Raw genomic sequence first — 27,038 nt, forward strand, 5'->3', positions numbered from 1 at the left:
GCTGGTCATTATCATTTGTATATTTGGTCTCTAATTTCTTTAAGATAGAATGAGAGCAAGCTTCCAAACTCCGAAATCCTGAGAAAGTAAGGCTGAGGCAGTCCTGTCTGCCAACTGACCTGGAGGGGTGCACTTCCCTGGGCCAGAGGCATCTCTTCAATTCAGAGTTCTAGAATATGTAATACAGGGAGCATTCAGACAAGAACAAATGCTTCATCCTTCACTTCAGTGTTCCCACATTATTGCAGCCTTAGCCGCATAAATCTCTGAACTCTGTGTTGAAGATATAGAGTGACGTTCAGCAGGTATCCAGACTTCTCTGTATATTCCGTCACATTTTGATGCAAAAAGAAAAATCCAATCTATCCTTAATTTAGATGCAAGCTCACTTAAGAAAATAATTTTTAGTAAAGTCATCAATAACTGTTACAACCATTTTAAGTTGTTTTTCTAAGTGTATGTAAGGCAAACAACTAGATGTCCCCAAGAACTGGGATATTAAAGGAACTTAGAAATACACATATCAAAACAAAAATGAATTGAAGCACAGATATGTCCTCTCTTTAAAAAGACAATGTGACTTCTAGATCATGTCTGGATAGGAATCTAGTTGCCCAAGAGGCATAGCTAAAGAAGAGGATTGTTCAGCAAGGAAGGTTAGACCAGGGAAATTCAGAAAGGCAAACAGGAATAATGAGCCTCCAGGCCTGCTACCAGTGGCTTTCTTGGCCCAGGAACACTATTGTCTTGTCTTGTGGTTGGTATTCCCAATAGCGTATAAGTATCCATCCAGATCTTGACTAAAAAGAGAAAACGAAAAACAAACAAAGTAAAAAGAAAAAGAAGAAAACCCAGATCTTGGCTGAATTGCAATAGCCTATCATATCATCTAGCTAATTTCCCTTGCTTGGAATTCATGCTAATTAGGCAAACTTCTCAATTTTAATGTAGCTTCCCTCAGAGATTTACAGGAAAAGAATGTGCTGATCCTTATTTTGGCCTATTTTAAACTTCTGTTTATCATGGTAAATCTTTAAATTGGTAATTTGATATCTATCAATTTAACTAACCCTAAGAACAGATCTATTCTTGCCTAGCTGGTCTTCCTTTAGGTAAGTGTGCAAGTCACATTTGACTCTTTCATTGAAACTCCAACTGTATTAACTGCTCTCTTTTGCATCATGATGGGGCCAGGACAGCAGAAAATACTTAATTTGATGAACTGCATTAGATACCAACATTCTAAGGAAGGATGGAAATGCTAGTGTGCATTGAATTCCTCTTAACCTGGACCATACGCTTTGTTATAAACATTAATAACAATAATCTTCTTAGTGGCTCTTGATTTCTCTTGAGCAAACCCCTTTCCCTTATATTGACAGGAGAACTGAGACCCTTGTTTCATGCAGTCATCACCAGCAGAGGCAGAGGGCCTGGATCACTTGGGCCTTATATATGGGGCCTACGAGGGCTTCTATTCAGGCTCTGCCACTGCTACTAACAGAACATTTGTTCTCAGAGCAACATGTCCTTGTTCACATGCGCAAAACCTTCAAACATTGACTTGGGGATCCCCAACAAGACCAAGCCCCCATCTCATCATTCTCTAGCAAAACTCACCAATAGACGAGCTCTCTCACAAAGACTGTTTCCAATTAGTATTTTATTGCCTGAAAGGATAGCCAGAGATGATCAGACTTGAGAGGAAAGTCAGAAACCAAAACAAATCTAGAGGTAACCTGGAGGGAATAAAGATCATTCAGGAAGCAATGGAAAAAATACAAATGATTATATGGCCGGATAGATGAGAAAAATCACAATCACAAAATCAGAAGAAGGTACTATAAAAAAGAGAAAATTGTATTTTAATCCAAGAACATTTGGCCTAGAAGTAATAACACCCCAGTAAGAACAAGCACAACCAGCAGCCAGACATTGGGTTTTAATACCATTCTCCAATAAAAGGAGCCGGGAATCCTTAGAAAAAGGGCTGATTCTAAGACTGGGGCGGGTAAGATGTAAGAGATTCTGGAGCATCTTGTAGTGCTAGAAAGTAAAGAAGTCCAAAAAACAAAAACAAAAACAAACCAAACAAACAATAGAAATAATCCACCTATATTGATGGAGATAAGTCAAAGGCACACAGAAGCCATCTGAATGGCTCCCAATAGCCATAGGTAGAAAAACTTGAGTAAATAATTATAATAAAAATAAAGAACTATTGGATTATAACCCAAAACATAAAATAAATGTCTATGAAGCCATACAAATATAAATAAGTGACCAAATAAATAGGAGAGAAGAAAAAAATCTCCCATGCAGAAGAACCCCAAATAATTTATGTAGAAACTCCATCTTCAAGAAGGGGTGTATAACTCTCTGCTCGTTAGGTATGGGCTAAGCATGGAAATCTTCTAAAGAGTAGGTATGATTCTCTATCATACATATTCAGGAGTTGATTGTTGGTTCACAGGCTATGTTGCATTGCAAGGACAGGCAATAAGACTAGTGGGATAGAATTAGAAGCACGGAAACAAAAACCACCTATATAAGGACATTTGATTTTTAAAAAACGTTGTGTTGCAGATCAGTGGGATTAAAATGAGCTTTTCAGTAATGGTGCTGAAACAATCTGGTATATATATGGGGGAAAATGAAATTTGCCACATTTGCTATTATTCTTATGCTGTGGCAAAGACATCTTTTTAAAATTCCATTTTTCACTTCTACTTGCTTGGAACTTTTATGCTGTTGCCATTATTTTAGAACTTACCCTAGAGATTAAAACAGAAACATAACTTGTTAAAGGCAAAAACTAACCAACAGTCCTACTCTATTTCAGGAAAAATGCAAGGATCCTAGAACACCTTATCTCACTCCTGATTTATATATTTGAACTTTTTAGCTTCAACTTCACAAAACATCATTATTATTGTTGTTTTATGCAGTTAATGTTTGCTTACATTTACCCATTTATTTACATTTGAAAAATCTCATTCCCTTTGTATCTTAAGAGCTCCCATCTCTGATTATTTTCCTTATCCTGAATTACACATTCAGAATTTGCTTTATTATAGGTCAGTTCATATCAAACTCTCTCAGTTTTTCTTCGAAAATAACTGGTTTTTCTTTTCACTCTTATCCCTGAAAGATATTTTTCCTGGGAATTCCAGATTAGCATTTATATTCTTTCAGCATATTCCAATATTATATGGTTTTCTTTCATTCAGTAGCCCAGCATCGACATTCTTATTGTGTAATATTATCCGACGGCAGGCCTTTTTTTCTTCACCATTTTATTTTATTTTTTTAAAAGATACATAGATCACACAAAATAGGCTTTTAAATACTAACATTTTATGGGAATGCCATGATCTACCTAACTAATTCTCTAATATTGGTGAATTTGATTGTTTCACATTTTCCTCTCTTATGCGTAAGGCAGATATGAATATATCTGATTATTCCTTTGGAATAAATTCTTTCAACAAGAATTATATCTCACACTAAAGAGAAACTACTTAAATTTGATCCCCTATACCATCCAAACTCGCCTCACCTCCCTAACACTCTTTATCCACCCGTGTCCCATGATCCAGTCTGATGCGGAGAAAAGTCTGCCGGCTGGAAAAGGATCGCCTTTGGACAGGGGTGATGAGCCATATCGTCCCTCCACGCACAGGGGGCGCTGTGGGACTTGCAGCGGTCCCGGGCCCACCAGTGCGCCGTTCTTTCTCGCAAACGCTTTGCCTCTTTGCGGCCGCCTGGTTTGAGGAAGCGTTTCTAGGAGACAGCGCTCGCCGGGCGCGCCTGCGCGGTGGGTGCTGGCCTGGGGCGGGCTGAGCGACCGAGGCTGTGGAGGCTGAGCCCTCTGCTCTCTTGGTTGCTGTCACCTCCACGTTGCTCTTCCTCCATGGTACCCCTGTGAGGCGGGCTGCCGGCAGACGTCTCCTCGGAATGGAGCATATTCGGACGACCAAGGTAGTCAGCGCAGGCGAGCCACTCGCTGCGGCCCGACGGGGCCTGCCTGGGACTGAAGGGGCCTGGCCGCGCCCTGGGAAAGACCAGCCGGGAAAGCTGGGACGGCGGGCGTGGCCGGGCAGCGGCGGGGGCGGAGGCCCCCGCTGCGTCTGTTGGGAGTAGTGGTCTCTTTCTGTCCTTGGAGTTGGCGGATATAAGTCCCGGGGATATTGGTGGCTCCCCTCTCCGCGCCGCACTTTCTTCGATACAATTTGGACGGTTGCTTTCAACTAAGGGGCTTTCAGTCGTTTGCCGTCTCTCAGATCGGTAAACGGGTGGGTCCGCAAATTAATAATGCAATGCTGTATCTCTTTTCCTTGTTCACTTTTAATCGTCCCGTGTCACGCTTTTCTTGTCTCTGTTCACAGTCGTTTAGATTTGGTATTTCCAGCTCTGGGCTTTAAACTACGGTCCCTTTCGAAATTGTCAGTGTCGGCTTATTAGAGAAATTATATAGAGAGAAGGGATAATTACTAACCCGGATTTTTTATTGGTCTTGGTGAAACCGTTCTTCAGTTGAACTTATTAAATTCCATGCTTAAATTTTTTTGTGTGTGAAATACATTCATTTGGAGAACGAACAAGTATTATTGTGATACTGTTACAAATAGCATTTTTAAACCGAAGAAATGACCTAAAAAGATTATCTAATTACTTTTACCAACGTTAAGTTAAACTTCAACAGTGAGAAGGAGAAATACCTGAATGAGAACAGAAGAATTTTAAAAAGATCTGTTCCAGCCTCACAGAGTCAGGAGGAACTGTGAACTCTGATTTCCTGTGTTTTGTTGAAATGATTCATCAGTTGTTCCTTATCTTAAAGTAATAGGAGACATAAGTTATCTTGATTTGTTCCTAGGAGTATTTGAAATCTGTGTCTTTAAAATGGTTCACAAATCTTTTATACTGCCATGGATTTTTTTTTAAAGATTTATTTTTTTATTTCTCTCCCCTTCCCCCCATTGTCTGCTCTTTGTGTCCATTCGCTGGGTGTTCTTCTGTGTCCGCTTGCATTATCTGGTGGCACCTGCAAACTGCGCCTCTTTTTTGTTGCATCATCTTGCTGCATCAGCTCTCCATGTGTGCGTCACCACTCCTGGGCAGGCTGCGCCTTTTTCACCTGGGGCAGCTCTCCTTACCGGATGTACTCCTTGTGTGTGGGGCACCCCTACATGGCACCCCTGTGTGGCATGGCACTCCTTGCACACAGCAGCAGTGCCCTTGGGCCACCTTACCATGTGGATCTGGAGGCCCTGGGTATTGAACCCTGGACCCTCCATATGGTAGGCAGATGCTCTTATCAGTTGAGCCATATTTGCTTCCTGCCATGGATTTTTATTAGAGCTTTTTTCTTTTTTAGTATTGCAGATACTTTACAGAATAAAATTAAAGGTGCTAAAAATTAAATCCCCTTTTTAAAATATCTTTTTATTAATATTATTATTAAGAGGAGAAAAGATAACTGAAATTCAAGCTGCTGGCAACTAAAACTTGAAATTAGAAAGGTGGTTAAGTAAATAATCAACTAATAGATGCAAAGGTAGAAAAGAAGATTGGAGTAGAAGTAAGATCAGGTTCTTGTCCTGGTTCCATGATTCCAGGTGTGTGTTATATAGTAGCTGTGGGACCATGCCTTCCTTCTATTACATATTGAACCTCCTCTTTGCATCTTCTAAAACGTTTGCAACAGTACATAGTACACAGTAACTGAATTTAATGGACTAGACCATCTCTCCTTAGGTGGTAAGCATGAACAGAATGTTGAAAAGTCATTTAGTTCCCTTGGCTTATTTTAAGCCTATTCTCCTTAAATTTATGATGAAAATATATATTTGTTTTTATTTGTATAGTTATTTCCTTGATGAGCATTGCAGGTGGTTTTCATTTTGGTCTGATGCTCCTCCTTTAACCACCAGTTGATGGACTTTTTCAATTTAATCTTAACAGTGGACCCATGCAGGTGGTTTAGTAAGGCCCTTTCATGGCTTTTTAAAGATAATGAGATTTTGGACTAGTTTTCTGTTAAAACTTTCAAAAGTGTGCCTTTTTATTTCTTTGGGTTTTTTCTCCTAGCATTGGCCCACTATTCTGGAATAATCATAAGTGGGTATAAGTAGACTACAGTTAAACAGATAGTCACTAGGTTCTTATTATGTGCCACTGCTGCTCTAGACAATGGGTATACAAAAGTGAGCAAGATAGACTTTAGCTTCATAATACATTTTGATAATTGTGCTTACTATAACATTTTCTTCTGTTATTAAGACTGTTGGGAAAATAATTTATTCCTAAAAGATTGATTTGAATATCACCAACTGTTTCTTTCTGTCATGCATAACCTTCAGAACCAAAAATGGATTGCTCTACGTTTATTAGCTGATTTGAACTCTACATAGTTCTGTGTATGATGAAGAATTGACTGTACGATGGGACTTGTGCTTTGTCTATGTTCAGCTGTATTCGAAAAGTAATTATGGGAAGCAGATGTGGCTCAACTGATAGAGCATCTGCCTACCATATGGAGGATCCAGGGTTCGAGCCCCAGGGCTTCCTGAGCCGTGTGATAAGCTGGCCCACGCACAGTGCTGCGGTGTGCAAGGAGTGCCCTGCCATGCAAGGGTGCCCCTGCATAGGGGTGCCCCACACACAAGGAGTGAGCCTCACAAGGAGTGAGCCTCACAAGGAGAGCCGCCCTATGTGAAAAAAGGCCCAGCCCTCTCAGGAGTGGCACTGCACACACAGAGAGCTGATGCAGCAAGATGACACAACAAAAAAGTGATGCAGTTTCCCAGTGCTGCTGGATAATGGATGATGCAAGTGAATGCAAAAGAACACACAACGAATGAACACAGCAGACGGGGGGAGGGGTAGAGGAAGGGGAGAGAAATAAATCTTAAAAAAAAGGAAAAGAAAAGTAATTACAATTTGTTGATCAGATGTGTCAGTATAGCCAATTATACAATATTATGTTAATTTCAGTTTTTACAATTTCACAAATATGTTTATAAATATTATCACTAATCTTCTAAATAAACCTACAGAAAGGAATATGTTTAGAGGGCTTAAGTAACTTGCTCAGTTAGCTCATGAGGGGTAGAGTTTTAGACTAGTTTTAGACTAATTGTTAAATTTGTATTAACATTCACTCAGAAATAAATCCCTTTATAGTCCTAAGAGCTTTTTCTTCCCCAAACCTCTTCTTGATGTAAGTAAATAATATTTATGTAATATTACTATTTATTATATTGTTTAGGGTCATTGTTTATTTTATTTTTAAAAGATTGTTTATTTATTTATTTCTCTCTCCTTACCCCCCCCCCCCCCCCCCCCCCCCCCGCCAGTTGTCTGTTCTCTGTGTCCACTCACTGCGTGTTCTTCTGTGTCCGCTTGTATTCTTGTCAGTGATACCCGGAATCTGTGTCTCGTTTTTTCTTGCGTCATCTTGCTGTGTCAGCTCTGTGTGTGTGTGGCACCATTCCTGGGCAGGCTGCGCTTTTTTTCGCACTGGGCAGCTCCCTTTACTGGGGTTCACTCCTTGCGCTTGGGGCTCCCCTACTCGGGGGACACCCCTGCATGGCATGGCACTCCTTGTGCACATCAGCACTGCTCGTAGGCTGGCTCATCACACAGGTCAGGAGACCCTGGTTTTGAACCTTGTACTTCCTGTGTGGTAGGCGGATGCCCTATCAGTTGGCCCAAATCTGCTTCCCTCATTGTTTATTTTTTATCTTGCTAACCAGAGACCTATCAGATAAAAGTATTTTAGCTGAGTAACTAATTAGATGGCTTTAGAGTTCTAACATTCAGGAACGTTTATGTCATCCTGTTTGGTTTACTTGCATCAATAAAGCATCAATAAAGATTGTCAAATCCCTGAATTTGAATTTCTGAAAGAGCATTTCTAAGCAATACTTAATGAACAGTGTAGCTACTGCCTTTCACTGCCAAGAAAGGATGACAGATCTTCTTTATGCTGTCTTTGCCCTTTCCCTGCCAGGCTCCAGGACTTTGGCTGGCATCATGTATTGATGTCAAATGATGTGCTTTGGGGAATGGAACTTTACAGAATTGAATGCAAGAACATTTTCCTAGGTCACGTTTGAAAGACTGCTTCCTAAAGTTATAGAATGGAATGTCTCGTTAAAATCTGACCTTGCTAGATCTCAAATTGAGTAATTCCAAAAGTAACATACAACTCGATCTTGGCTTATTCCACCTTTTTGTCATTAGAATGTGAGATCGTACATCTATGTATACAAATATTAGTTGTCTGTTACAAAGAGGTAAGGACACAGAAAACTAAGAATGGGCCAAGAATAAGGAGGAACTGATAAATTAATTTTCTATGAAACAGAAGCCAGTAGGTTTTGAGGAGCTCCTGAACACTCTTCCCCAAGTTAAGGTGCTATTTTGACAGTCTGTAACATCCCAGTTTTGCAGATGAGAAAACTGAAGCTCGTAGAGATCAAATTGCATGTCCTGGTTCACAAAACTAGCTCTACTAAGAAGTGGTGGAGCTGGGTCTTTCTGATACCAGACCTGTTCTCTTAACCTATATACTCTATTGCTACTTGTAATTATATAATTAAGGGATTTGAGGAGTGAGGTAGGGCAGTGTGAGTAGGAATGGAGAGAAGGAGGTGAATGAGAGAAATTTGGGTAGTAGAATATTATCTAGTAGCTCACTGATTAAGAGGGTCTAGAGCTAGGGAAAAGATCTTGCCCAGGAGCATAGATTTGGGAATTGTCAGTGTAGAGGTAATAGTTGAAATTTTCTGTTGTGGATAAGTTTATGCAAGGAGACAATGTAGAGACTTTAGAAAAGTGTGTGAAGTTTAGAGCCTTGGAGAACCTTACCACTTAAAAAGGGACATGCTGGGGAAGAGGAGTTTGAGAAAGAGATTAAGGATAAAATTGGAAGAAGGTCAATCACAAATGGGAAAGAAGGAATTTTCCCTGCTCTCATTTTCTTCTCTGCTCCCTCCTCTGCTTGCTCCTCCTCTGCTCCAGCAAATGTTTTTAGTGCCTGCTGTGGGACAGGCACTGTTCTACGTACTGGAGAAATGGCAGCGAACAAATCAGACGAAAGTCTCTGCCTTTAGAAAACTTATTTTCTAGTTGGAGGAGACAAAACAGTAAGCAAAATTAGCATCAAATATGTGTGTTAGGTGGTGGTAAATGCAATGGAGTAAAAATAAACAGGGGGAAGCAGACTTGGCCCAATGGATAGGGCATCAGCCTACCACATGGGAGGTCTGCTGTTCAAACCCTGGAACTCCTTGACCCATGTGGAGCTGGCCCATGCGCAGTGCTGATGTGTGCAAGGAGTGCCCTGCCACGCAGGGGTGTCCCCCTTGTAGGAAAGCCCCACGTGCAAGGAGTGCACCCCGTAAGGAGAGCCGCCAAGCGCGAAAGAAAGTGCAGCCTGCCCAGGAACAGCGCTGCACACATGGAGAGCTGACACAACAAGATGACACAACAAAAAGAAAACACAGACTCCAGGTGCCTCTGATAAGGATAGAAGCGGTCACAGAAGAACACACAGTGAATGGACACAGAGAGCAGATAACTGGGTCGGGGGGAATAAATAAAAAATAAATCTTAAAAAAAACGGGAGATTGTGTAGCTCAGTGGTTGAGCACCAGCTTCCCCCATATGAGGTCTGGGGTTCAACCCCTGACCCTGGTACCTCAAAAATAAAAAAATAATAAGCAAGTTCTCTGGACAGTACCAGGGTGGGGTTGAGGGAGTACAGTTGTAGATAGGAAGCCCTTATAGAAAGGTTGACACTTGAGCACAGACCAAAGGAAGCGAGGGAGGGAGCCATTTTCACATCTGGGGGTAGAGCATCCTACAGTAAGGGCAAAAACCCAGTATGCCCAGTTGCTAAGAACCAGTAAAGAAGGTCAGTGTGGCTAGAGCAGAGTAAGCAAAAGTGAGCATGAAGTTGGACAGGGGCAAGTTACTCTAGGACCTTGAAGGCCATTGTGACATCTTTGATTTTACTCTTGAGTGAGATAGGAAACCATTGGTAGAATATCAGCCGTGTCCGTGCTGCAGGAAAGCAAAGATAGAACTGAAACCACTGGATTTATGATCGGTGGTTACTCTATTAAGAAAGCCACAACTGTTTTCATTTGATGATTTATGCAGCCAGCCACTGTTCTAGGAACTGGGTATTTGTGAACAGAAAAGATAAAATCTCTGCCCTTGTGATGCTTACATTACTTAATGGGTGGCAACTTGGAAGTACTTTCTCTTTGACAGCTAATTCTTGGCAGGATGTTGGTGCTATTGGGTGTGAAGTAATGATTCTGAGCCTTCCAATGGGTGCCTGACTATAGAGAGAGAGCTCAACAAGCCAGAGGAGCTGTGACAGTGCATTTTCTCTGTCAGTAGCCATGGCATCCGTTACCATGTAGTTGAAGAGTAACTACAACTGTTGGTTATACGACTTTGATTGAGGAACATCAATGGGCCTTTCCTTTCTCCCAGAGGCAACTTCTCCTTTTTGGGAGCAGATGTACCCAGTAGACCGTTAGAGTACCTTTTAGTTTCCACAGTTGGCAACAGTTCACCTCCTTGGTCCTTAAGGTAATGTATGTTGGCATTTACCTTTGCTCATAATAATGACCACACTCTTCTTTTCTCCTTGGCCTGTATTTTCCTTCTTTGTTTTTCTTTTCCCATAACCTTTTTCTTCTTTCTCCATTTACTTTTTGCCTGTTGTGAGACCTAAAATTAAAGGACCTTAATACTGTTTCTGTAGTGTCTCTGTGATAGTGACCTGAAAAGAATTATAGTTGCTTCTTAAACATCTAGCGGAAAACACTTTCAAGAAAACGGGAAAATCTGTAGCAACTTGTATAAAGTATTTTCAGTTCCTTGGTGAAAAGGAGAAATACAAAAAAGCAGTTGGTTTCTAGAAATTGGCTCAGTCTGTGGTTTAAATTTGAATGCTAATGATTTTAGCAAAGAAAAAGATCCCATTTCCCTTTGTTTTTTAGGATTTGCTGCAAAGAACAGAATAATCAGTATTTTCTCAAAGATTCTTTTATTTTCTTTAGGACTTTAATATATACTTAAATAAATATTTTAGAATAATTTCAGAGTAATTTTATCTGTCACATCCACGTAAAGAGTACCATACTGAAGTGGTTCTTTGTAACGATTTTGTATTATTATATTTTCTTGACTTGAATATGATTTTGCCACTAAGATAATGAATAATCCTCCATTTATTAGATACATAGCGGACTCTGTTCTCTGACTTACTTTTCTCTTTCTGTACCCTATTCTTAGTGAAGGGCAATCAGTGTGACAAGTTTAAAATCTTGAAGAAACCTTTCTCACATCTGGTTTTGTCATCATGTCACTTCTCCAGATGCGCTTCTTTATTCTGTCTGTCACAGCTTAGTCTATGCCCTTCTATCTCTCCTCATTCCTTCATCAGCCTTTTACTTGGTTACCCTGCCACCAGTTTCTGACTCAGCATTTTCTCCACATTGTTACTGGAATGATCTTAAAACTATATCTGGTCAGGGACTACTGTGCTTGAAAACCTCTGTTTATAGTCTTTTATCTACAGCATAGCTTCTCTACCTTAGCATATTTCTCTTTCATCAGCTAAAATGTAATATCCCTCTCCTATTAATGTTTTGTCTCCTTTAATGAGAATTCTTTATATTCTCTGTATTCCTACTAGTCAAGAAAATTCTATTTGCTTTCAACATTTGTATATGGGAAACAATAGCTTTCTTTTTCTTCTTTCCAACTATTGAATATGCTTTTTAAACTCCATGTGCATGTGTTTTCTTCCTTACTCCATTTGAACTTCACTGGACAATAGCTTAGCACAGAAGATGGTCAGGACCCAAGTTACATTTCCAGCCTAATAATAATAGGACTTTTTGTCAGTATTAATTGGGAATTTATTTTTTGCTTACTATTTGTCAGGTAAACTGTATAAAGTACCTGACATTTATTATGCAACCTTCCTGCAGCCCTCTATGGGCAGTTCATCTTAGTTTGACAAACATTTGTTGTGTCAGACACTATACTAGCCATTGGGTATTCAGATATAAATAAGAGAGAGTTCTTACCCTGGGACATATTATAGTCCTTAGTGGGACAGACATGTGAACAGATGATTTCTTTATAATGTAGGAATTGCTTTAGTGGTGGAAGGGGCAGATTTAAAAAATACTTAGGATCTAAAGTTAATAGGACTTGGTTTTCAGTTGAATGTTGGTGGTCAAGAAGAAGTCATAGGGTGATGCCCAGATTTCCAGTGTGGAGTAACATCAACTCAGATCAGAAATATAGAATTAGGAACAGATACGAGGAGTGGGGGAGAACATTAGTTTCCTTTCCAGTAAGTTTGACATGACTCTAAGACATCCCATGGAGACAGTGTCTCACGGTGAGCAGGTGTTCTGCCTCGGAAATCAGACCACATTGGGTTATAGCTGTGCTTTACCACTTGCTAGCTTTAATTAACTGTTTTGCTTTGGGACTTTTAACCTCTCTAAATCTCGGTTTCTCCATCTGTAAAATGGAGCTAGTAATAGTATTTACCACATGAGAGTTGTGAAAATTAAATATATTAAACATTTATCATAGTACTAGACACATAAGAGTGGAAAAATATTCAGTGATGATTATTGTTATGTGTATAGCAGGCAGTGTGAGCTCTGGAGAGATCAGAGCTGGAGATGTAGTTTAGGGAATCATTAACATACAGGCTAAAACATGACAGTGGATAAGATTGCCTCTAAAGAATGGAGACCTAAGAGTTAATAGTGAATAAGGGATGGGCAGAAGAGGGTTAAAATCCAAATGAAAAGTGAATGTGATTGTTTTGCAGATGTATTTAAGCTTTGTTGATAATTGTGTGTCTTTAGAGAGAGTACATTTTAAAGCTTATAATTAGAGGGAAGCAGCCTTGGCCCAGTGGATAGGGCGTCCGTCTACCACATGGGTTCGCGGTTCAAACCCCAGGCCTCCTTGATCCGTGTGGAGCTGGCCCATGCACAGTGCTGTTGCGCGCAAGGAGTGCCCTGCCACGCAGGGGTGTCCCTGTGGAGGGGAGCCCCACGCACGAGGAGTGTGCCCCGTAAGGAGAGCCGCCCAGCGCGAAAGAAAGTGCAGCCTGCCCAGGAATGGCGCCACACACACGGAGAGCTGACACAACAAGATGACGCAGCAAAAAAAAGAAACAGATTCCCATGCTGCTGATGACAACAGAAGCAGACAAAAAGAACACACAGCAAAATGGACACAGAGAACCAGACAACTGGGAATGGGGAGAGAAAGGGAGTGAAATAAATAATAAAATAAATCTTTAGCTTATAATTAGAGCATATCTAGAAATATTTATAACCTTTAAAAAGCCACAAAATAAAAAAACTGCATGTGGGCTTTTTTTTTAACTTACTACTTAATTAAGTAAATGGTTATAAAATCAGCTCCCCCCTGCCCTTTTTAACTACTTTCCAGATAAACTTTTTAAAATCTTTACTTCTTTGAAGGGCTAAAAAGTGATGGCATATTAAATCAGCAGTGCTACCTGACACTTTGCTAACTTTTTTTTCCTTAAACTCATTATACTTTTTTTAAAGTGGAAAAATGAAAATTGGTTTTACTTTTATTTGCAGTGTCAGTTGGTAGACACCTAATATGTTGTAGTGTTTTTTTTTAAACTTTATTTTGTACATTTAATAATTGCAAATACAATTAAAAACTAAAAAGAAAATAGTTGAATAAAAATATACATTTCTCTTTTAAATGTACTAGATACATATAATTTTTTAAAAAACCCTATAATGTGTTAGACAATATATTTGGTTCATAGTAATGTAATACAGTATTTGTCCTTTTGATAACTTTTATTTCTGTATATATTCACTACTGCTCTTTGTAATACCTTGTAATACTCTTTGTAATTAAAACTTTGTTTTAATTGCTTAAGGAAATCAGGTAGTTGAGATTGATGTTATAGTAATTGCTGCTCTTTGGCTTTAGTGCCCTCTCAGCCAGGTCTAGCATAGTCGAGGAGTAAACAATGCTTGATCTTACTGGTTTTAAAAGGTATTTCAATTTAAGTTTTGATCTGCACTGAGGTCAGATTTTTATTTAAGGAAGAAATGGTCCTAAACAATAAAATAAATGTTAACTTTCAAGAGAAATCTTAATTCATGTTTTTAAAAAGGAAGCTTTCCTAATCTTTTAAAAGGAAAATGTGTAATGATCTGCTGGTTTTTGTATATCATATATCTCTCTTAGTTTCCAGAGGAAAGTTTAAATACTCAGTTCTTTGCCTTGTACATATGAAAAATAAAGATTGGGGTCAAAAACGAAGTTTTAAAATTTTACATGAAAATTTTAACTTACCGAAACAGGTGCTGTTATAAGCAAAAAACCCTCCGTGGAAGTAAATTTATGGAGTGAGGAGAAGCTAATTGGCTTTTTAAATGGAAGTTATTGATTGTTTGCAAATCATAATTTCATAATTGGGGACATTTTAGTCTTTAAATTTTAGTAAGGGAAAGAAAAATATAGGTGGGAAAAAGGTACCAAATCGATGAGATTATGGTTAGCTATCTGATGTTGAAGATGTACACAATTCAAAGAGCCATCTACCAACTGCTGTTGTAGCTGTGAATTAAAATGTTTTCATTAAACATTTTAATATGAATTAAAATATAGGTAGTAGATATTTTACTTTTTCCCATAAGAACAGATAACACTAAATACTATCTTTGCAAAGCACTAATGTCTGCACATTCCTGTTCTACCCTAATCCTACTCTTCAGGGACAACCTCCTGTGATTGTGTGTGTATGTGTGTATCTACTAGTATTAAAGTAAAGACATATTACTTGACTTGCCAGCTTTAAATAAAATACATTGACTCTTTCATATTAAAAATGTTCTTACCTATTTATATTACATGTCTCCTTCCTTGTCCCCTAATATTTGTGTTAATATAGTTTTTACAGAGTTTTGTATCACATTTGTAACTGTACATAATACCTATATTGTTTGTAGTTCCCGAATTCCCCCCAAAAATGTATGAAATTTAACAGTGACTATTAAATAAACTCTTATGTTTTTGAACAGAAGAAGGAAAAAAAATTGCATTGGTTCTTCTGAGTCCTGGGATAATAGAAAAAGAATTTATACTACTATGAGAAATAACATGTTGTTCTTTTTTAGGTCGAGCAAGTGAAGTTACTTGATCGATTCAGTACCAGCAACAAGTCACTCACAGGAACACTGTATCTTACGGCTACACATCTGTTATTTATAGATTCTCATCAAAAAGAAACTTGGGTAAGGAGGACCCCAGCTGTATTTTTTAAGAACATAGTAATGGACTTGGCCTGTTTCTGTGTTCTATTTTGAACATGTATTAAATTTTTTTAATCATTGGTAACCTAGTGCTATAAAAATTTTTTTGAAATAGCCAGATAACTCCCTCCTCATAAAACAGAGATATCATGTGGATTGTGGAATTATTCATAGACTACCAGAAAGTCATTTTAGTGTCATAAATAATTATGAAATGCCTATTCTTTTTAATTAAAAAAAATCTAAAATAATATAAGTACATATTAATAGATCTAATAGCGTATTCCACAGAACTTTTTTGTTTTGTTTTGTTTTTGTTTGTTTCTTTTTCTCCACAATATTTTTATACCAAATTCTAGTTAAGGTGCTTGCATTTATTTTTTGCTAATACAAATGTACAGTAATGGACATCTTGTATGTGTACCTTTGTGTGTATATGCCAGAGTTTCTTGGATCTTGGATAAGGTGCATATTCAGCCTTCCTAAATGTCACCTCTCCAAAATGGTTGTTCCAGTTTATATTCTTGGTAGAGGACATTTTTCCATACTCTGAGCAATATTTTCTATTGTCACCTTTAAAATGTTTGTATCTCTGATATATGGTGTTCTGACTTTTAATGCTGTCAGATATGTGTGTCATAGATGGCTTCTCAACAGTTTGTGGCTTGGCTTTTGTGTGTGTGTGTGTATATGTGAGTGTCTTTTGATTAAAGTTTAAAATTTTAATGTAATAGATTTATCTTTATTTTTGTGATTTGCGTTTTTTTGTGACTTAAGAGGCCTTTCCTTACATCAAATTCATAAAGATTGTCTCATTTTTTTGGTAAAATCTTTTAAGTTTTGCCTTCTGCATGTAAGTTGTTAATATATCTGGGAAATACTATGGCATATGGTGCGATGTAGGCATTCAGTTTTACTTTTTTTGCATGGATAACCAGTGCCATTTATTGATCTAGTCCATTAATCTGTAGTACCACCTCTGTTGTAAATAAAGCCTTCATGAAAGAGTGGTTTCCTTTGAGCTCTCTGCTCTGTTCTTTTGGTATACTGACTGTACCAATACCATACTTCTCTATTGACTCTAGCTTTGTGTACCTAGTAGGGCAGCTCCTCTCAAATTGTTCTTCATAATTGTCATGGCTGGTTTGAGCCCTTTGTTCTTCCTCTTATGTTTTAGGATGCATTCATTATTTACTCATTCACAGAGTAAACATTTATTTATTGGTGTATGTTTTCTATCACTAGTCCGGGTTTTTTGGAAACAGTAATCAATAAAGCTGATAAAAATTCTGCCCTCATGGAACTGGCATTCTACTTAAGGGAGACAGACAGTAAATTGGAGAAATAAGTAAGATGCCTAGTGATAAGTGCTGAACAGGAAAAGGAGATAGAATGTTGGGTTTATAGGTTTATGTGCTGGAGAGGTTGGGTTGTAACTTTAGACAGGTTGGTAAGGAAAGACCTTGGGTGAGGACATTGGAGCCTGGCCTGAAAAGATTGGGGAGTAAGCCAAGAGGGTATCTGGGTGAATGCTTCCACTAGAGGGAACAAGTGCAGGCTCCCTGGTGGGAATATGCCTGCTTTAAGGAATGCTGATGAGGTAGAGTGAGGAGCCTAATAAGAAGTGAGAGGAAATAAGGTTAGGTATGTAATGAGGGGAGGTGGTATAAGGCCTTGACAAGTACCTTTAAAAACCTTGTTGGAATACGTTGAGTTTTTAAATAAATTTGAGGAGAATTGACATCTTGACAAAATTGAGTTTTCTATTCTTGAATGTGGTGTAGCTCTCTATTTAGATCTTCATCAATGTCTTTAAAACAAGTATACTTTCCTCTATGGATATGATGCTCATCTTTTGTTAGATCCGTCCATAGGTACCTTCAATTTTTTGTTGACTTTAAATTACATTTTAAAAACTATTGCCTTAAAAAAAAAAACAGAAAAAACCAGGGAGTGGATATGGCTTGAGTGGTTGGGCTTCCGCCTCCCACATGGTAGGTCCTAGTTCAGTTCCCGGTACCTCCTGGAAAAGGTGAGCTGGCGCAGTGGGCAGGCATGGCGAGCTGATGCAACAAAAGAGTCACAAAGAGGAAAGACAATGAGAGACACACCAAACCAGGGAACTGAGGTAGCTCAGTAAATGAGCACCTCTCTTCTACATGGGAGGTCCTTGTTTTGGTTCCCAGTGCTTCCTAAAGAGAAGACGAGCAGACACAGAAAGCACACAGCAAATGGACACAGAGAGCAGACAGTAACAGCAAACAACAAGGGGGGTAGAAATAAATAAATCTTTAAAAAAAAACCAAATAAACAAAAAACTGCTGCCTTGCTATGGAACAGTTTTTTTTGTATATTGATTATATACCTAGTAACTTTGCTGAACTCAGTTTTAGATTCACTTGGATATTTTACATGCTTCAGTCATTTTGCTGTAATTAATGACAGTCTCTTTGTTTCTTCTTTTCTACTCATTATGCCTTTTATTTTCTTTTATGCAGAATAGGACTACCAGTGTGATGTGGAATAGAAAATAGTATATCCCACATTCTTGCTTATGATTTCAGAAGGAATCCTTTTAATGTTTCATCATTAAGGATGATGTTTGCCTTAGATTTTGGTTTGTCATAGTGTTTTAGTTTCATAGGCTGCTGGAAGCAGATACCATAAAATGGTTCAGCTTGAACAATGGGAATTTATTAGCTTGCAGTTTGAGGCTGAAAAAATGTCCAAATCAAGACATCATGAAGGTGATGCTTTCTTCCCCAAAATCAGCTGCCAGCAGTCCTTGGCCTTTGTGCCACATGGCAAGGCACTGCTGGTATCCTCATTCTCTTCTGGGTTTTATTGCTTTTACCTTCTTGCTTCTGAGGCTTGCGCCTGTTCTCTCTCTCTCTCTCTTTCTGTATTTATTCCATTTATAAAGTACTCCAATAATAGCATAGGATTAAGTCCCATCCTGAATGAGGTAGGTTATACCTTAACTGAAGTAACCTCATCACAAGATCATACTTACAGTGAGTATATATACCCTCAGAAATAGACTATATTTAAGAACATGTTTTTCCTGGGGTACACACAGCTTCAGAGCACCATAGGTAGCCATCTTTTATTAGGTTAAAGATATTTCCTTCTATTCCTAATATACCAGTAGGGTATCAGGTGCTTTACAGGTATGAGACCATTTATACCTTACTGTGACCATATGTAGTAAATTCATTACTATCCCTCTTCCTCATTTTACATGAAGCAATTTGAGGTTTTAAGAGTTTTAAGTTTCTTTCTTAATATTATACATGCAGCAGGTATAATAAATATGTAATAAATGCTAATGGTGGTAAATCTTAGCCATAAGTATGGATGTGTATGTGCTAATTACCTGCTCTTAATTAGCACATTTCACTCAATCTTTTTTTTCAAGCTTTTCCAATTTTTTATTCATTTAATCTTACATATGAACTTTAGTTTTAATATATATGATTAATGCAATAATTAACATGTAATTATAATTGCACTATACATATTTTATATAGGATTATAATATATACACTCATCCATCCCTTACCCTTTCACAAAAACAGATTGAAATTTTTTCCTAGAATTTATATTAACTTTTGGGTTAATTTGGATTGAATTCATCTCTTGCCATTACTGAGTCTTCTCGTTCTGGAACCTGCTATGACTGAGATCTTTTGTTCTTCAGAAAAGATTTCTATATATATTTTTAATTAATAGAAATGGTTTGAGGAACAGGAGAATTTTTTTTTTTAGTAGAAAACAGTATTTTTGGTAGTAGCTGAGAATATGTTTAAAATGCCATCAAATTGAATTTATAGTGGGATTTTTAAATTCATCGAATCAGCAAACATTTCTTGAGCAACTGTAATGCTCCAGATACTGTTATAGTGGTAGAGATGTTTTGGTGATAATCTTAGCTACAGTTTTGGTCCTTATGAAGTACATAAAATCTAGCTGGAGAAATAAATACTTACCACATAACTAATTACTCTTTTTTTTTTTTTTTTTTTTTTTTTAAAGATTTATTTATTTATTTTAATTTCCCCCCCCTCCCCTGGTTGTCTGTTCTTGGTGTCTATTTGTTGCATCTTGTTTCTTTGTCTGCTTTTGTTTCTTTGTCCGTTTCTGTTGTCGTCAGCGGCACAGGAAGTGTGGGCGGCGCCATTCCTGGGCAGGCTGCACTTTCTTTTCACGCTGGGCGGCTTTCCTCATGGGCGCACTCCTTGCGCGTGGGGGCTCCCCCACGCGGGGGACACCCTTGCGTGGCACGGCACTCCTTGCGCGCATCAGCACTGCGCATGGCCAGCTCCACACGGGTCGAGGAGGCCCGGGGTTTGAACCGCGGACCTCCCATATGGTAGACGGACGCCCTAACCACTGGGCCAAAGTCCGTTTCCCAACTAATTACTCTTGTACTAAGTACTGTGAAGGAGAAATATAGGTTGATATGCAAAAAGAAAATGGAGTGTGGGCACTAACAGTTGGGGAGAGGACTAGAGGACATTAGGCTATACTTTTCAGTGATATTAGGAGTTTTAAGCAAAGGTTTGAATTTGACTAGATGTTCTTCGTTGAAGAGGTGAAGCTGCAATATCCCAGTTAGTGGGAACAATTTACAGTATGTGTAAGGGAGCATTTGAGGGGCCAAAAGGAGGCTGTTGTGGCTAGAACATAGTCAGTGATGGCGAGAAGGACTCAAAATGAGAATGGAGAAATAGGAAATAACATGATTAGAGTGTTTTTTAAAGGTAATTCAACTGTATTGTAAAAAATAGAGAAGGCCATGTTTAAATATGGAGAGATCTTTTAGGAGGTTATTTACAGTAATTCAAAGTGAGAAACAATGGGGACATTACAACTTGGAGGTGGAAGTGGAGATGGAAAGAAGTAGACAGGTTACATAGCTATTTAGGAGATGAAATCCTCAAGATTTGCTGATGTCTTGAATATGTGGGGTGATGGAGGTGATATCAGGGATGACACCCATATTTCTGGCTTGGGCATTTGTCATTTTAAATTTGAGTGTGTCATGTATAGCATTTGATACTTTTGTGATTTAAAGAGGATGTTTAACATTTATGTACTCTGAAAGAGAATAAGATATTTAGTGCTTTTTATCATGGTGACTATAATTTTTTTTTCAATATTTTAGATATTGCACCACCATATTGCCTCAGTAGACAAACTTGCTTTGACTACTTCTGGATGCCCACTTGTGATTCAGTGTAAGAACTTCAGAATTGTACATTTCATTGTTCCAAGAGAGAGAGATTGCCACGATATTTACAACTCTTTGTTGCAACTGTCAAAACAAGGTATTGTCCTCAGAGATCAAACACTTATATGCTTAATTTTGAGATGTGTGACTAAAGATACTCCATTTGCTGTCTCATTATTGTTATTGTATACTTTCAATTACTCTTATAATCAGGTTCCTGTGCACTTTATCTCAAAGAGTATGACGTAGAAATAATTATAAACTACTGATCTGAATTGTAAGCACGGTGTCCAAAGAAAGAGTAATGAGGGTAGGGAGAAAGAGAAGCATTAGACCTCAGATTTATATTATGTTTTCACAGCCTGTTGATAGCTAGTAGCACAACCTTTTTTTTTTTTTTTTGAGTATTCTACGACCAGGGAGAACGACTTGGAAACTGATACTACTAAACCAAAAGTTAAGGAAGGTTAAGTTACCCTGGTAACAGCGAGACTTACGTATTTGCTTAGAAAGATGAGCAGAGGGAAAAGAAAGGGTGAATTCTATTTTAGTAGAGGTAGGAGTAAGAGGGGTGTAGACACTAAAGAGGAATTTTCTCAGGACTTATGCCCAGAGAATCTGTAGGTTTCTGTCCCACAATGTGACTGCAATTACATAGGTTTCTTGAGGGAGACAAAGCAAACTGACTACTAATTGTTACTGAGCCTCCTTTTTTTGTTGAACACACATACAAAAGATCAGCCTGCCGGATCACTCTTCTAACACATAAAGCCTGTAACATTTATCCCATTGTTCCACTGTAAGTCAGATCTTAGAATCAGGTTGATTTCCTGACTGTTAGTGTTCAACAGTAAGTGCTCTCTTGAGCTCTGGGCAACCATTCCTGTTTTTTTTTTTTTTTTTTTTTTAATATTTATTTATTTCTTCCCCCTCCCTCCATTGTCTGCTTTCTGTGTCCATTCCCTCTGTGTTCATCTGTGTCTGCTTGTATTCTTATTAGGTGGCTTTGGGAACTGATCCTGGGACCTTCCGGAGTGTGAGAGAGGTGATCATTCTCTCTCACCATCTCAGCTCCTTGGTCTGCTGCATCTCCTGTTGTCTCTCCTCTGTGTCTCTTTTTGTTGTGTCATCTGGCTGTGTCAGTTCTCTGCATGGGCTGGTGCTCCTGCACGGGGCAGCACTCCTGTGTGGTGCAGCACTCTGCATAGGCCAGCTCTCCGCACGGGCCAGCTTGCCTTCACCAGGAGGCCCTGGGTATCAAACCCTGAACCTTCTATATGGTAGGCTTAAGCCATATCTGTTTCCCCATTGCTGTTTTTTTTTTTTTTTAAGATTTATTTTTTTAAATTTCTCTCTCCTTCCCCCTCATTGTCTGCTCTTTATGTCCATTCACTGTGTGTTCTTCTGCGTCCGTTTGTTTTGTCAGGTGGCACTGGGAAACTGCGTCTCTTTTTGTTGCATCATCTTGCTGCATTAGCTCTCGACACCACTCCTGAGCAGGCTGCGCTTTTTTCATGCGAGGTGGCTCTCCTTGCAGGGCGCACTCCTTGCATGTGGGGCACCCCTATGTTGGGGCACCCCTGTGTGGCACGACACTCCTTGCATGTGGGCCAGCTCACCACATGGGTCAGGAGGCCCTGGGTATCGAACCCTGGACCTTCCATATGGTAGGTGGACACTCTATCAGGTGAGCCATGTCTGCTTCCCTCCCATTGCTGTTTTTGAACAACAATGTCTTATGGGAATATATAATACAATTTTATGTTCTAAATGTCATCTGAGGTTTAAAAAATTTCTTTTTGCAGCATTGCACTTTCCATTTTATGTTTTATTTGGGAAAAGTGGTGAGAGGAAGTGTGTATTTGTTTTTTTGAAATTTTACTTTTAAGAAAAGGAAATCTGCAGTGAGAATTTAACGTATAAATACGTTATTTACTAGGTTAACTTTTAAAAATACATATTTATCTTATCCCACCCCCTGCCAGCTGCTTGTGCTTGTGGTCTATTCTCTGTGTCCATTCTCTGCTCTTTCTTTTGTGTCTGCTTGTCTTCTTTTCTGGACTTCCCTTTAGGAGGCACGGGGAACTGATCCCAGGACTTTCCAATGCAGAGAGGCACTCAGTCGCTTGAGCCGCCTCAGCTCCCTGGTTTGTTGTGTCTCTCACTTTCTCTTCTCTGTGTCTCTTTTTGTTGAGTCATCTTGCTGTGCCAGCTCTCTACACCGTGCGGGCCAGCTTGCTTTAACCAGGAGGCCCTAAGAATTGAACCCAGGACCCTCTATATGGTAGATGGGAGCCCCAATCGCTTGAGTCACATCTCCTTCCCACTAGGTTAACTTTTTTTTTTTTTATACCCCCCCTTGTGGCTTTTTGTGTGCGGTCTGCTCTCTGTGTCCATTTGCTGTACATTGTTCTGTGTCTGTACTTCTTTTTACTTCCCCGCCCCCCTTGCGGCTTGCTTGCTGTCTGCTCTTGTCTATTCGCTGTGGGCTCTTCTGTGTTCTTGCTTGTCTCCCTTTTTTTTTTTTTTTTTTGGTTGCATCACCTTGCTGAGTTGGCTTTCCATGGTGTCTGATTGAGTCACAGCTGCTTCTCCCACTAGGTTAACTTTTGATGGTGATATCAATTGAATCTCAAAGCGATATGTGTGCCTTTAAAAATAATCATTTGCATCAAAGAACTGAGAAACTATTAGATTCAGCTATGTTCAGGAATTAGCCATCTCTTTGAAGATTTTAAAGAAAAAATGGGGGATAAAACAGAAAACTTACTTTTATGTACAATGTATTATAACCCATAAGTTGCATTTCAATATTTATATATTTTGTATTCTATAGCAAAATATGAAGATCTATATGCGTTTTCTTATAATCCCAAACAAAATGATTCAGAACGTCAACAAGGCTGGCAGCTCATTGACCTCGCTGAAGAATATAAGAGGATGGGAGTACCAAATTCAAACTGGCAGTTGTCTGATGCAAACCGTGAATACAAGGTAATTTAGCAAACTTTTGGAGAAATTCAGTACCAGCAGGTCAGAATCTCTCATAGTAGCAATCTGTCCATGTATTACTAGGTAATATTCTTGAATATAATATGTTTTAAAGCATTTTAGTGGTAGTTTTCACCTCATGGTTCTTTTTTTAAAAAATTAATTTAAGTATATCATTTATACATAAATATCCATAAACAATAAATATATAATAATAGTTGTGAACTTAACATATATAACATCATACAGGACTCTCATGACTCACCACCAATAACTTGCATTGTTGTTAAGCCTTTTTAATTAATGATTAAAGGGCATTGTCAAAATATTACAACTAACCAAACTATTTTTTCCCCAACCAACCCTGTTATTATCTTTATATCATTTATATATGAACATACATAAGCAATTAAGTGTATAGTAAAAGTTGTGAACTTACAAAGCAAGCATGCATAACATCATACAGGGGTCCCATACATCAACTCTCCACCAACACCATGCATTGTGGTGAGATGTTTGTTACGAATTAGGAAAGAATATTGTCAAAATCTTACTACTAATCATAGTCCTTACCTTACATTTGGTGTGTTTTTCCCCCAACCCACCCTATTATTTTTTTTAAATACATTTTTTATGACAGAAATTGTGAACTTATAAAACGGTCATGCTCATGTGCAGAATTCCCAAACAACACCTCTCCATCAATAGAACACTGTGGTGGAACATTTGCTACAGATAAGATTGTATCATCTGATTGTTACCATGTCCATAGTGTACATTTGGCTCACATTTTCCATACTGCCCCATTATCAACATGGTACATCTTTGGCATAGATACAAGAATATATTATTACTACTAACCACAGTCCATAGGTCACTTCAGCTGTATTTTTTCCCATGCTTCTCCACGTTCCCATACATGTGCGGGTCTTTCTGAACCATCCATTTGGTTCCATTGGTCTATGTGTCTGTCTTTAGCCCAGTACCATGCTGTTTTCACCACTATAGCTAGGTAATATGATTTAAGGTGTGGAGATGAGCGTTTGCTTTTCCTTTTTCTGATGTTTCTGGCTATTCAGGACCCCTTACCCTTCCAAATAAATTTGATGTCATGTTTTCAATTTGTTCTTTAATGCTGGTGGAATTTTTATTGGGATTGCATTGAATTTGTATATCACTTTGCATTGAATCTGTATATCAGTATATCATAGAATTGACATCTTAATGATATTTAGTCTTCCAATCCCTGAGCATGGAATGTTCTTCCAGTTATTTAAGCCTTTTTCAATTTCTTTTAACATTGAGTTGCAGTTCTCTGAATACAAGTACTTTACATCATTGGTTAAGTTTATTCCTATTTGAGTTTTATCTGTTGTATTTTATAGTCACTCTTTTGACACTTTTAGTTACTTTTATTTATATAATCTTCATTTGTAGACTCTCTTCCAGGCTCCTCTCTCCTGTCTTTTCTTTTCAGGCTCTAGTATACCCTTTAGTATTTCCTGAAAACCTGGTCTCTTGCTTAGAAATTTTCTCAGTTTCTGTTTATCTGTGAATATTTCTACATTTGCCCTCATTTTTGAAGACAGTGTTGCTGAATATAAGATTCTTGGCTGGAAGTTTTTCTCTTGTAGTATCTTAACTATATCAGACCACTGTCTTCTTGCCCCCATGGTTTCTGGTGAGAAATCAGCACTTAGTTTTATTGGGTGTCCCTTATATGTTATGCATTGCTTTTCTCTTAACTGTTCTCAGAATTCTCTGTCTTTGGCATTTGATGTTCTGATGAGTATGTGTCTCAGAGTTGGTGTCTTCAGATTTTTTCGGATGGGAGTACATTGTACTTCTTGGACATGGATATCTATGTCCTTAAATAGGGTTGGGAAATTTTCTACCATTATTTCTTCAGATATTCCTTCTGTCGCTTTTCCCTTCTCTTCTCCCTCTGGGACACCCATAACACGTATGTTTGCATACCTTTTGCTTGCATTTAGTTCCCTGAGACCGTGTTCAATTTTTCTCATTCTTTTCTTCATCTGTTCTTTTGTATATTCACTTTCAGAGGCCATTTCTTCAAGCTTACCAATCCTTTCTTCTGCCTCCTCAAATCTGCTATTATATGATTCCAATGTTTTTCATATTTCATTTCTTGTACCTTTCATGCCCATAAGATCTGCTATTTTTCTATGTATGCTTTCAAATTCTTCTTTGTGCTCATTCATTGTCTTCTTTTTTTAAAAAAATATTTATTTTTCTCCCCTCCCCCAGTTGTTTGCTCTCTGTTCATTTGCTGTGTGTTCTTCTGTGTCTGCTTCTATTCTTGTCAGTGGCCCAGGAACCTGTGTGTCTTCTTATTGCATCATCTTGCTGCATCAGCTCTCCGTGTGTGCGGCGCCACTCCTGGGCAGGCTGGACTTTCTTTCATGCTGGACAGCTCTCCTTACGGGGCACACTCCTTGCGCTTGGTGCTCCCCTACACGGGGGACACCCCTGCGTGGCATGGCACTCCTTGTGTGCATCAGCACTGTGTGTAGGCCAGCTCCACATGGGTCAAGGAGGTCCTGGGTCTGAACCTCAGACCTCCCATGTGGTAGGCGGATGCTCTATCCATTGAGCCAAGTCTGCTTCCCCAGTGTCTTCTTAATCTCCTTAATCTCCTTAGCCATCTCATTGAATTTATTAAGGAGATTTGTTTGAACATCTATGCTTAGTTGTCTCGACTCCTTTATGTCATCTGGAGGCTTATCTTGTTCCTTTAACTGGGCCATAGCTTTCTGTTTCTTGGTGTGGATTGTAACTTTTTGTTGGTGTCCTGGCATCTGGATTACTAGAGTATTTATTCTGGATGCATTTTTTCTTTTTAGTTTAGTGCTCCCTGCCCTTTCTCCCTTGCTGGTTGTGCAGTAGGAGCCAAGCATGTAGTTGGTGCTGTAAGCTGTGGAGGCCCAAGCTGCCCTCATTGCCCCAGGGACCAATGAAGCTTCTTCCAACTTTCTCCATTGCCAGGGATAAGGACAGAGTTACAGCTGTGTGGAATGATCCAAGTCATGCAGGCCTAGACGGTTGTTGCCCAGAGAGACTAATGAAGCTTCATGTCCCTTTCTCCCCAGCTTGGGGTGGGGATGGAGCTGCAGGTGTGGGCAGCTGTCTATGCAGTGCAGGTCCAAAATGACCGCAGTTACGCCGGTAGACTTCCGATTTTCTCTCTGTGCCAGCCAGAGTTACCTGCAGTTACCTGGATAGGCTGGTGCAGGGAATGCCAGCCTCCTCCCTGCCAGAGGTGGGGCTAAAGCCTAGGCTAGGGCTGTAGGCTGATCTGGGTAAAAGAAATAGGTTCCTACCATTGTCGAGGTTTTCAGTCAGCCTGGCTTCCCCTCAGGTTGGGGGCAGAGTCAAAATTGTGGCCACCGGCCTCTGTCCGACTTGGGCTGATTCACACTACA

At 39.0% G+C, this 27,038-nt stretch overlaps 1 protein-coding gene across 1 annotated transcript in view; it reads left to right on the forward strand.

The window, feature by feature from the left end:
• The first annotated feature begins 3,680 nt into the window (after positions 1 to 3,680).
• MTMR6 (myotubularin related protein 6) overlaps positions 3,681 to 27,038 on the forward strand; it is a 41,781-nt gene continuing 18,423 nt past the window's right edge. Inside the window, exons 1-4 of the mRNA XM_004453085.4 lie at positions 3,681 to 3,981; positions 15,237 to 15,353; positions 20,539 to 20,701; positions 23,441 to 23,598. Of these exons, the coding sequence (XP_004453142.2) occupies positions 3,958 to 3,981; positions 15,237 to 15,353; positions 20,539 to 20,701; positions 23,441 to 23,598 (462 nt within the window). The 5' untranslated portion in view covers positions 3,681 to 3,957. The remainder of the gene's footprint in view (positions 3,982 to 15,236; positions 15,354 to 20,538; positions 20,702 to 23,440; positions 23,599 to 27,038) is intronic.

The sequence above is a fragment of the Dasypus novemcinctus genome, chromosome 15 (assembly GCF_030445035.2).
Source record: "Dasypus novemcinctus isolate mDasNov1 chromosome 15, mDasNov1.1.hap2, whole genome shotgun sequence".
Taxonomy (NCBI): Eukaryota; Metazoa; Chordata; class Mammalia; order Cingulata; family Dasypodidae; genus Dasypus; species Dasypus novemcinctus.